At 60.7% G+C, this 12,062-nt stretch overlaps 1 protein-coding gene across 1 annotated transcript in view; it reads left to right on the top strand.

The window, feature by feature from the left end:
- Nucleotides 1-9,183, top strand: part of zbtb4 (zinc finger and BTB domain containing 4) — a 74,035-nt gene extending 64,852 nt beyond the window's left edge. Inside the window, exon 3 of the mRNA XM_072493241.1 lies at nt 1,323-9,183. Coding sequence (XP_072349342.1) covers nt 1,336-5,913 — 4,578 coding nt within the window. The 5' untranslated portion in view covers nt 1,323-1,335 and the 3' untranslated portion in view covers nt 5,914-9,183. The remainder of the gene's footprint in view (nt 1-1,322) is intronic.
- The last annotated feature ends 2,879 nt before the right edge of the window (nt 9,184-12,062 follow it).

Below are 12,062 nucleotides of genomic sequence, written 5' to 3'. Positions count from 1 at the left end.
CCCCCGACAACCCTCCCTATCTCTGTAATCTCCTCCAGCCCCCGACAACCCTCCCTATCTCGGTAACCTCCTCCAGCCCCTACAACCCTCCCTATCTCTGTAACCTCCTCCAGCCCCTACAACCCTCCCTATCTCGGTAACCTCCTCCAGCCCCCGACAACCCTCCCTATCTCGGTAACCTCCTCCAGCCCCTACAACCCTCCCTATCTCTGTAACCTCCTCCAGCCCCTACAACCCTCCCTATCTCGGTAACCTCCTCCAGCCCCTACACCCCTCCCTATCTCTGTAACCTCCTCCAGCTCCTACAATCCTCCCTATCTCTGTAACCTCCTCCAGCCCCTACACCCCTCCCTATCTCTGTAACCTCCTCCAGCCCCCTACACCCCTCCCTATCTCTGTAACCTTCTCCAGCCCCCTACACCCCTCCCTATCTCTGTAACCTCCTCCAGCCCCTCCACCCCTCCCTATCTCTGTAACCTCCTCCAGCCCCTACAACCCTCCCTATCTCTGTAACCTCCTCCAGCCCCCGACAACCCTCCCTATCTCTGTAACCTCCTCCAGCCCCCGACAACCCTCCCTATCTCGGTAACCTCCTCCAGCCCCTACAACCCTCCCTATCTCTGTAACCTCCTCCAGCCCCTACAACCCTCCCTATCTCGGTAACCTCCTCCAGCCCCCGACAACCCTCCCTATCTCGGTAACCTCCTCCAGCCCCTACAACCCTCCCTATCTCTGTAACCTCCTCCAGCCCCTACAACCCTCCCTATCTCGGTAACCTCCTCCAGCCCCTACACCCCTCCCTATCTGTGTAACCTCCTCCAGCTCCTACAATCCTCCCTATCTCTGTAACCTCCTCCAGCCCCTACACCCCTCCCTATCTCTGTAACCTCCTCCAGCCCCGACAACCCTCCCTATCTCTGTAACCTCCTCCGAATCTATCGGGCCACAGACAAGCTGCCCATTCAGCCAGGACCTGCCCCCCTGGACATATTGAGTAATCATGTCCCAGCTCCATGGCCTCAAACACACAGGCCCAATATCCCACCTTACAACCCGGCAAACCTTGGGGTAGAGGGTCTGGATGATGGGTATATCTCGAGAGGGGGGTTGAAATTCGGCAGAGTACGGGGCTGGACGGGAGAGGCAGATAGTTCCCTTGATTTACCTCCTAGAGCGCGAAGGACTGTTCTTGAACCTTCCTGTGGGAAATGAACCAATTGGATCGAGTTCGCGACTTATGAACGATGGGTTGAATGGACGGGCCGAATGGATCTTTAAGCACCTCTAATGGTCTCTTTTTTTTGTGTGTGTTTCGTTGGCAGGTTCAAAGACAAGATGGCTTCCAGCTTTGAGGTGATGGACAGAGGTCATTCCAAGGTCCTCCTTCACGAGCTGAACGAGCAGCGAATTCGAGGCGTCTTCTGCGATGTGACCATCGTGGTGCAGGACAGCAAGTTCAAAGCCCACAAGAACATCCTCGCCGCCTTCAGCCGTTACTTCAAGGAGCTGTTGGCCGGCCAGAGCAACTGGGCCCGGGACCCGGTGCTGGAGCTGAGGGAGATGAGGGCCGAGGTCTTCGCCAAGATCCTCAACTTCATCTACAGTTCCAGGGTGGTGGTGGAGCGGCTGGAGGAGGCCAACGATTTGGCCAGCGCTGGCCGCCAGCTGGGGATACACTTCCTGAAAGATTTGCTCGAGGCGTCCTCCCGGGCGGGAACCTGCATCGACAGGCCGGCCACCTCCTCCTCCTCCTCCACGCCCTCTTCCCTCGCCCAATCGCCTGACCTCTCCCAGATGTCGCAGGGCCCGAAAGAGGGCCGTCGACGCCGCGGCGGCGGCACGGACTTCGAGGACGACGCCGCGCCCCTCCGCCGTTGGCCAGCCGATCCGCCGTTCCCGTCAGACGCGTTGGTGGGCCGGCCCTTCCCGACTGACCTCACGCCGCCCACCAGCAGGCGGAGTGGCGACGAGGAGAGGACTCCTCGCCCCTACCATTCCCAAAGTACATCCAGCCGGCCAGACGGCGCGGGGGACCATCCGGCGGAACGTTCCGGCGCAGTGAGCCCAGAACGGGAGGGAGGTGACCCTCCTCCAAGCCAAGAGGGCAGTGGATGCTGTGCCAACGAGAGCACCTCACTAAATGGCCTCTTCCAGGCGGATTTCCGAAACGGAGCGTCGCAGGAGCCGGCAGTGGATGCCAGTGAGGCGGAGAAAACGCTATACACCCTCAGCACCCTGGCCTTCAGAGGGTTGGGGTTCAGTGTAGAGGATTCGGGCAATTCCAACGCCCCCCCGGATAAGGAGCCGGAGGTGGTCGTGACAGAACCTGATGCTGCCTGGGCTCTGCCACCGGTTAACAGCCCATCAGAGGAGGAGGAGTTGGGCATCACCAAAGTCCCGCCGGCCGATATGGCGGCGGCCGTGAGCTACCCGCCCAGCGTCCCTACCTGCGGCCTCTGTGCCCGCTCCTTCAGCACCAACGCCGCCCTCAGCCTGCACGGCAGACTCCACCGGGCCGGCAAGGCCCTCAGCTGCCGCTACTGCCACAAGACCTTCATCCACGTCAAGCGGCTGCACACCCACCAGATGCTGTGTCGCCGGTCCGAAAGGGCCCCCTCCCCTGGGGGCCTCCCGTCCCCGGGGGGCCAGGAGAGCCCGGGGGGGACGGGGGCGGAGGGGAGCCCCGGGCGGCCCCTGGGCCTGCTGCTGGCCGGAGGCGGGGACAGGAAGCGGCGGGCCCTGCCAAGGATGGACATCCTGACCGAGGAGGAGCACTTCATGAAGGTGGTGGACGGGCACCTGCTCTACTTCTGCGCCGTGTGTGAGCGCTCCTACATCACCCTCTCCAGCCTCAAGCGGCACGCGAACGTCCACTCCTGGCGTCGCAAGTACCCCTGCCGTTACTGCGAGAAGGTGTTCGCCCTTGCAGAGTACAGAACGAAACACGAGGTATGGCACACGGGCGAGAGGAGATACCAGTGCATCTTCTGCTGGGAGACATTTGTGACCTATTACAACCTAAAAACACACCAAAAATCCTTCCACGGCGTTGACCCTGGGCTCACTATTAGCCAGAAGACCCCCAATGGGGGATATAAACCAAAACTCAACGCGTTTAAGCTGTACCGCTTGTTGCCTATGAGGTCGCCGAAACGCCCGTATAAAACGTACAGCCACGCCATGTCAGCTGAGCTCCTAAAGTACGCCCAGAACGCACCCGCGCCTTTGCCAGCCGACGCCCCTGCCGAGAGCGACCTCGCCACTTTATCTCAACCCTCGCCAGCCCAATCCATTCAGGGGGAAAGCCAACCCATTCGCTCGCGGGTCCCCGAGGGACGGGGAATTCCCTCGGCGCAGGACGTGCTCGGCAGGCCGATGCAGCGAGCGTCCCCGGCAGGGAGCGCCCGGGACGGGATCTCGCCGCCCCCCGGGGCCTCCGCCGCCGCACACGGGGAGGCGGCGCCGGGCGGGGGCTGCCCCCCGGGCGAAGGGGAGGCGCCGCAGCCACCCCCGGCCGTCTCCAGCCCCCCGCCGGTCTCCTCCGTCATCACGTACGGCCGCCCCGCCTCCTCGGTGATCGTGCACAGCAACGCCCTGCGGCCCGCCGTCGCCCACCGGAGCCAGTCCTCGGTCATCGCCTACAACGGCAGGTGCGCCCGAGAGAGGGGGGCGGGCGACCCCTCGCCCCCCCCCCGCCAGCCCGTGGCCGCCCGGCCCCCGAAGAAGCAGGCCTGGAAGGACTCCGCCCAGCCGCAGGAAAAGCCCTCCGGCCCGGGCGCAGCCACCAACCAAAGACACCATCACCAGAAGGAAGCCCGGAGCCACAAGCCAAAGAAACACTTCCCGTCGGCCAAGGGGACGACCTACGTGGCCAAGCCAGCCTGCTCGGGAGCTGCCGCGGAGAGCCGGGGAGCCCCGCTCTGCCAGATTACCATGCGCATCGGCGAAGAGGCCATCGTGAAGAGAAGGATCTCGGAGTCGGATCTGATCCGGGACACGGGTAGCAGCGGCAAGGGGAGGCGGGGCGAGGACCCCCAGGCGGGGGGGAAGAGGAACTGTAAGGACGGGGCCGAGCGGGAGTCCCAACACAAGAGCGACTACTTCCTGGGCAACGAGACGGGGGATGAGATCAGCGATAACGACACGGATGACAACCTCTGGCGTCCCTATTACTCCTACAAGCCCAAGAGGAGGTCCGGCGGGTTCCACAAGGCGAAGAAATCAGGCTGGAGGCGCAAACTGCGGTACAGGCACTCCACCCGGTGGCTGCAGCGAGCGGCCAAAGATCGAGAGGCCCTGCTGGACCCCATGGACTGCAGTCCCCAGGACGAGGAAGGCACCAAGGAGCCAGAGAATCCCAGCCAACCCGGCGGCTCCTCCTGCTCCAAGACCCTCTGCGATCGGCCATCGCCGGAGCAGGACAGGTGGGCCAAGAGCGCCGGGAGGGTCTTCACCTGCCCCACCTGTGGGAAGGAGTTCTCGGCCCTCAAGAACCTGCGGAAACACGAGGAGGCCCACCTGACGCCCGCAGAGCTGAGCTGCCGCTTCTGCGCCAGGGTCTTCACCTTGCCCAAGACCCTGAGGAAGCACGAGAAGACGCACGGTTGCCAGAAACTCTGGGCCCCTCCGCCCCAGCCCCCCGGGGAAGCCCCCAAGCCGCCCACCCACGGCGGCGGTAGGAGGGCGGCGAGCAAGCACCCCTGTGCCCACTGCTCCAAAACGTGCAAGACCGCCGCGGCCCTGGGGAGGCACCAGAAATGGCACCAGGCAGAGGAGAGGTCCGCGGTGGCTCCGGCGGGTGAAGCATCCAGGCCGGGGCAAGATGGAGGTTCCTCGGAACCGTTCGAAAGAGCAGCCATCACCGTCCATTGCCCTCGGCCCCTCGAGGAGGACGGTGCCCTCCCAACACGAGGGGACAGAAATGGAGTTACAGGGGCGGCGAGCACAAGAGGGGCAGGGAGTGTTGAGCTGCTTCAGAGGACACCCATTGCACCTTATGCCGAGGACTGCGCCAGGGCGGAGAATACCCAGGAAACTGAGATGTGCCCTCCTGGAGGCAGCCCCTCCATCGCTGCCCAGAATCCACTGCACATTTCCAGGGCCAGTGGCGACGAGGTCCCAGGACGGGAAGTGGGACCCGCCTTGGCCGTCAATCCCGTGGGTTCAATGCTGAGGCTTCACGGAGAGGAGTCTCGTGCCGCTGATACGCCAGAGGCCCAGGCGCCCTACGCCAACGCCAGCGCCCCGGAGGCCCAGGCGCAAGAGATGCACCCGGCGCATTCGAGGGGGGCCAGTGGGCAAAGTGTGCCCGGCTCGCCCGCGGCAGTGCACGGCCAGGAGCGGGCGGCGGTGCCGCACACCGAGCGCTCACCACTGCGGGACGCCAGGGACCAGGGCCGGGACTTCCACACGCTGGAGCCCATGATCCCCCGGGAGGTGGCAGTGTTCGAGCAGAGCGAGCCGGGCCTGGAGGCGGCCCGGGACTTCGACTACCCCACCCAGGACTACCCCATCCCGTTGATCACCAGCGGCAACTTCCGCTCGCACACCGAGGGTGGCAAGGCGCTGGCGTTCCAGCCGGGCACCGTCCGGTTCAAGGAAGGAGGCGAGGATCTGAGCAAGGTGGCGTTTTACCAAGACCCCTACCAGCTGGTGTACGGCCACCAGCTGCTGACGGGAGCCTACCCGTACAACTTCGCTCACGTCTCGCCGCTCCCCGTGGCTCTCAACATGGTCATCAGGGACGAGAAGGGGCAGCAGTTGCCCCTCCTGCACAGGATGTTCGTCTACCCCACCCCCTGCCGCGACGAAGCCCCCGCCCTGGCCCTGGCCCCCCCGCCGTCACCCAATGGGAGCCGCGACGAAGCGGCTCACCAGCTGCTGGCTGGCGAGAAGGGGGGACCGATGTACTGAGCCCGGCCCCCTTGCGGAGGGGCGTGAAGGGGGGGGAGCCAGCATAGTACCTCAGATGTAGCTGGGCCATTCTCTCACGTCCACACCCCCCCCCCCCCCCCACCAAAACTGACCCCCGGGGAAGTAGATGGAGTATTGACACTCTGAGGCACCATGGGGGCGTTATGTCACATTCGCCAGGGACCACCATCAAGAGGGGGCTTCCAGTGAGAGAGAGGTGGGCCACCCAGGAAGCTCTCCCAAGGCGGGTCACTGGTTTGGGGCGACGTGACGGATTTCACACCCTAGCCCCGGGTAGCGGGGTCCAGTCCTGACCCCGCAAACACGGAGCGAGTTCGAGCGAAGGGCACAGCTGCCCACGGAGACCGGCCACTCGAACCGACTGTCCCCTGCTCTACCCCACTCCAACCCCTCCACACCTTTCCCCTCCACCCTCTCTTACACATCCCTCTCAGTCCCCCGGACCGTTCCTGCGCAGGACTGCCCCACAGGGAGACAGCATGGACCCGACGGGTGAATGGCCTCCTTCTGTGTTGTGGCGACACCGTCACGCAATACCATGGAGTGTGCCCGCGCCATCTCCGTCACTCACTACGTGCAAAGATGTGGCAAACACTCTGCCCGTCAGACAGACCCGGGGATGTTGGCAGTGGCTTTGAGTCACGAGGGCGCAGTGTAGAGTCCGCTCGCAGCGCTATGGGAATCCCTACCACCCTTACCGGCTCACGGCATCCACAACCCCCCCCCCCAGAGCCCAGACGCCCGTACAGATCGTCACGGAACACTTTGTCACCCTGAGTCTCTGAGGGCAGAGACCTTCGGAGACAGTGCCCATCCGGCCCTCACACCGAGCTCTTCCTCAATTTTAAAATATTCATCATCTTCAAATCACCACCCTACACCCCTCCCTCTCTATATAACCTCCTCCATACCCAACAACCCCTCCCTAGCTCTGTAACCTCCTCCATACCCTACACCCCTCCCTATCTCTGTAACCTCCTCCAGCCCCTACAACCCTCCCTATCTCTGTAACCTCCTCCATACCCTACACCCGTCCCTATCTCTGTAACCTCCTCCAGCCCCTACACCCCTCCCTATCTCTGTAACCTCCTCCAGCCCCCTACAACCCTCCCTATCTCTATAACCTCCTCCAGCCCCTACAACCCTCCCTATCTCTGTAACCTCCTCCAGCCCCTACACCCCTCCCTATCTCTGTAACCTCCTCCAGCCCCTACACCCCTCCCTATCTCTATAACCTCCTCCAGCCCCTACAACCCTCCCTATCTCTGTAACCTCCTCCATACCCTACACCCCTCCCTATCTCTGTAACTTCCTCCACTCCCTACACCCCTCCCTATCTCTGTAACCTCCTCCATACCCTACACCCCTCCCTATCTCTGTAACTTCCTCCACTCCCTACACCCCTCCCTATCTCTGTAACCTCCTCCAGTCCCTACACCCCTCCCTATCTCTGTAACCTCCTCCAGTCCCTACACCCCTCCCTATCTCTGTAACCTCCCCCATACCCTCCACCCCTCCCTATCTCTGTAACTTCCTCCACTCCCTACACCCCTCCCTATCTCTGTAACCTCCTCCAGTCCCTACACCCCTCCCTATCTCTGTAACCTCCTCCATACCCTACACCCCTCCCTATCTCTGTAACTTCCTCCACTCCCTACACCCCTCCCTATCTCTGTAACCTCCTCCAGTCCCTACACCCCTCCCTATCTCTGTAACCTCCTCCAGCCCCTACACCCCTCCCTATCTCTGTTACTTCCTCCACTCCCTACACCCCTCCCTATCTATGTAACCTCCTCCACTCCCTACACCCCTCCCTATCTCTGTAACCTCCTCCATACCCTACACCCCTCCCTATCTCTGTAACCTCCTCCAGCCCCTACACCCCTCCCTATCTCTATAACCTCCTCCAGCCCCTACAACCCTCCCTATCTCTGTAACCTCCTCCATACCCTACACCCCTCCCTATCTCTGTAACTTCCTCCACTCCCTACACCCCTCCCTATCTCTGTAACCTCCTCCATACCCTACACCCCTCCCTATCTCTGTAACTTCCTCCACTCCCTACACCCCTCCCTATCTCTGTAACCTCCTCCAGTCCCTACACCCCTCCCTATCTCTGTAACCTCCTCCAGTCCCTACACCCCTCCCATCTCTGTAACCTCCCCCATACCCTCCACCCCTCCCTATCTCTGTAACTTCCTCCACTCCCTACACCCCTCCCTATCTATGTAACCTCCTCCACTCCCTACACCCCTCCCTATCTCTGTAACCTCCTCCATACCCAACAACCCTCCCTATCTCTGTAACCTCCTCCATACCCTCCACCCCTCCCTATCTCTGTAACTTCCTCCACTCCCTACACCCCTCCCTATCTATGTAACCTCCTCCACTCCCTACACCCCTCCCTATCTCTGTAACCTCCTCCATACCCTACAACCCTCCCTATCTCTGTAACCTCCTCCATACCCAACAACCCTCCCTATCTCTGTAACCTCCTCCATACCCTACACCCCTCCCTATCTCTGTAACCTCCTCCAGCCCCTACACCCCTCCCTATCTCTGTAACCTCCTCCATACCCTACAACCCTCCCTATCTCTGTAACCTCCTCCATACCCAACAACCCTCCCTATCTCTGTAACCTCCTCCATACCCTACACCCCTCCCTATCTCTGTAACCTCCTCCATACCCTACAACCCTCCCTATCTCTGTAACCTCCTCCATACCCAACAACCCTCCCTATCTCTGTAACCTCCTCCATACCCTACACCCCTCCCTATCTCTGTAACCTCCTCCATACCCTACAACCCTCCCTATCTCTGTAACCTCCTCCATACCCAACAACCCTCCCTATCTCTGTAACCTCCTCCATACCCTCCACCCCTCCCTATCTCTGTAACCTCCTCAATACCCGACAACCCTCCCTATCTCTGTAACCTCCTCCATACCCTACACCCCTCCCTATCTATGTAACCTCCTCCACTCCCTACACCCCTCCCTATCTCTGTAACCTCCTCCAGCCCCTACACCCCTCCCTATCTCTGTAACCTCCTCCATACCCTACAACCCTCCCTATCTCTGTAACCTCCTCCATACCCTACAACCCTCCCTATCTCTGTAACCTCCTCCAGCCCCTACAACCCTCCCTATCTCTATAACCTCCTCCATACCCTACACCCCTCCCTATCTCTATAACCTCCTCCAGCCCCTACACCCCTCCCTATCTCTGTAACCTCCTCCAGCCCCTACACCCCTCCCTATCTCTGTAACCTCCTCCAGCCCCTACAACCCTCCCTATCTCTGTAACCTCCTCCAGCCCCTACAACCCTCCCTATCTCTGTAACCTCCTCCAGCCCCTACAACCCTCCCTATCTCTGTAACCTCCTCCAGCCCCTACAACCCTCCCTATCTCTGTAACCTCCTCCAGCCCCTACAACCCTCCCTATCTCTGTAACCTCCTCCAGCCCCTACAACCCTCCCTATCTCTGTAACCTCCTCCAGCCCCTACAACCCTCCCTATCTCTGTAACCTCCTCCAGCCCCTACAACCCTCCCTATCTCTATAACCTCCTCCATACTCTACACCCCTCCCTATCTCTAGAACCTCCTCCAGCCCCTACACCCCTCCCTATCTCTGTAACCTCCTCCAGCCCCTACACCCCTCCCTATCTCTGTAACCTCCTCCAGCCCCTACAACCCTCCCTATCTCTGTAACCTCCTCCAGCCCCTACAATAAGGGGCAGCACGGTAGCATTGTGGATAGCACAATTGCTTCACAGCTCCAGGGTCCCGGGTTATATTCCGGCTTGGGTCACTGTCTGTGTGGAGTCTGCACATCCTCCCCGTGTGTGCGTGGGTTTCCTCCGGGTGCTCCGGTTTCCTCCCACAGTCCAAAGATGTGCAGGTTAGGTGGATTGGCCATGATAAATTGCCCTTAGTGTCCAAAAAATTGCCCTTTGTGTTGGGTGGGGTTACTGGGTTATGGGGATAGAGTGGCGGTGTTGACCTTGGGTAGGGTGCTCTTTCCAAGAGCCGGTGCAGACTCGATGGGCCGAATGGCCTCCTTCTGCACTGTAAATTCTATGATAATCTATGATAATCTATGAATCCTCCCTATCTCTGTAACCTCCTCCAGCCCCTACAGCCCTCCCTATCTCTGTAATCTCCTCCAGCCCCTACACCCCTCCCTATCTCTGTAACCTCCTCCAGCCCCTACACCCCTCCCTATCTCTGTAATCTCCTCCAGCCCCTACACCCCTCCCTATCTCTGTAACCTCCTCCCGCCCCTCCAACCCTCCCTATCTCTGTAACCTCCTCCAGCCCCTCCAACCCTCCCTATCTTTGTAATCTCCTCCAGCCCCTACAACCCTCCCTATCTCTGTGACCTCCTCCAGCCCCAACAACCCTCCCTATCTCTGTAACCTCCTCCAGCCCCTCCAACCCTCTCTATCTCTGTAATCTCCTCCAGCCCCTACAACCCTCCCTATCTCTGTAACCTCCTCCAGCCCCAACAACCCTCCCTATCTCTGTAATCTCCTCCAGCCCCAACAACCCTCCCTATCTCTGTAACCTCCTCCAGCCCCTCCAACCCTCCCTATCTCTGTAACCTCCTCCAGCCCCTACAACCCTCCCTATCTCTGTAACCTCCTCCAGCCCCTACAACCCTCCCTATCTATGTAACCTCCTCCAGCCCCTACACCCCTCCCTATCTCTGTAACCTCCTCCAGCCCCTACACCCCTCCCTATCTCTGTAACCTCCTCCAGCCCCGACAACCCTCCCTATCTCTGTAACCTCCTCCAGCCCCTACAACCCTCCCTATCTCTGTAACCTCCTCCAGCCCCTACAACCCTCCCTATCTCTGTAACCTCCTCCAGCCCGTACAACCCTCCCTATCTCTGTAACCTCCTCCAGCCCCCGACTACCCTCCCTATCTCTGTAACCTCCTCCGGCCCCTACATTCATTTTGATCATGACTGATCATCAAGTTCAATACCCTGATCCCACCCGACTCCCATCCTCTTGCCCTCCTTCATCACCTTGTCTCTCCCCATCTCCATCTCCGCTCCCTCTTTCCTCCCACTTTTCTATCTCCTTCCCCTGCCTCCTTCACCCCTCTCATCCTCCCACCCCCCTCCCCGACCCCCTCCATCCCTCATCCCTCCTCTCTCTGTCCCCTCGCTCTCTCTTCCCTCCTCCCTCCTCCCTTCCTACTCTCTATCCCCCCCTCTCTCTGCCTTCTCTCCCTCGTCTCCTCCCACTCTCCCCTCCCTCCATCCCTGCCTCCCCCTCTCTTCCTCCGCCCCCTCACTCTCTCTCCTCCTGTCTGTCCCCCACCCTCCCTACCCTCCCCTTTCACTCTGTCCTGCCCTCTCCTCTCCCTCTCTCTCCTACTCACTCCCTTCCTCCCTCTTTCCCTCCCTCTTCCCCTCCCCCCTCCCCTCCCTCTTCCCCTCCCTCTTTCCCTCCCCTCCCTCTTCCCCTCCCCGCCCTCTTCCCTTCCCCTTCCTCCTTCTTTCCCTCCCCTTCCCTCTTTCCCTCCCCTTCCCTCTTTCCCTTCCCTTCCCTCGCTCCCTGCTCACTTGCTCCCTCTGCTGTCTGTCTCTAGTTATTGGTCTTCTCTTTAATGTTTTATTCTTCAAACCTCAATCTCCGCCAATTGGAACCGACGCAGCCTCCTGTTTGCAATCTGGTGACTCAGAATTTCCTTCACTGACTCTCAGCCAACCGCTGATATACACTCTACGTTTCTCCCTCTCTCCCTCCCTCCCCCTCCCTCTCCGCCCCTCTCTCCCTCTGTCTCTCTCACTCCCTCTCCCTCTCTCCCTCCCTCCTTCTCTCTCTCCGTCCCTCCCTCCCTCCCTCTCTCCCTCCCTCCCCCTCTCTCTCCGTCCCTCTCTCCCTCCCTCCCTCTCTCCCTCCCTCCCCCTCTCTCTCCGTCCCTCTCTCCGTCTCTCCCTCCCTCCCCCTCTCTCTCCGTCCCTCTCTCCCTCCCTCCCTCTCTCCCTCCCTCCCTCTCTCCCTCCCTCCCCCTCTCTCTCCGTCCCTTTCTCTCTCCCTCCCTCCCCCTCTCTCTCCGTCCCTCTCTCACTCTCTTCCTCCCTCTCTCCCTCTGTCTCTCTCACTCCCTAT

The sequence above is a fragment of the Scyliorhinus torazame genome, chromosome 31, assembly GCF_047496885.1.
Source record: "Scyliorhinus torazame isolate Kashiwa2021f chromosome 31, sScyTor2.1, whole genome shotgun sequence".
In the NCBI taxonomy this organism is placed as follows: domain Eukaryota; kingdom Metazoa; phylum Chordata; class Chondrichthyes; order Carcharhiniformes; family Scyliorhinidae; genus Scyliorhinus; species Scyliorhinus torazame.
This window is presented reverse-complemented; position numbering and strand designations above follow the sequence as displayed.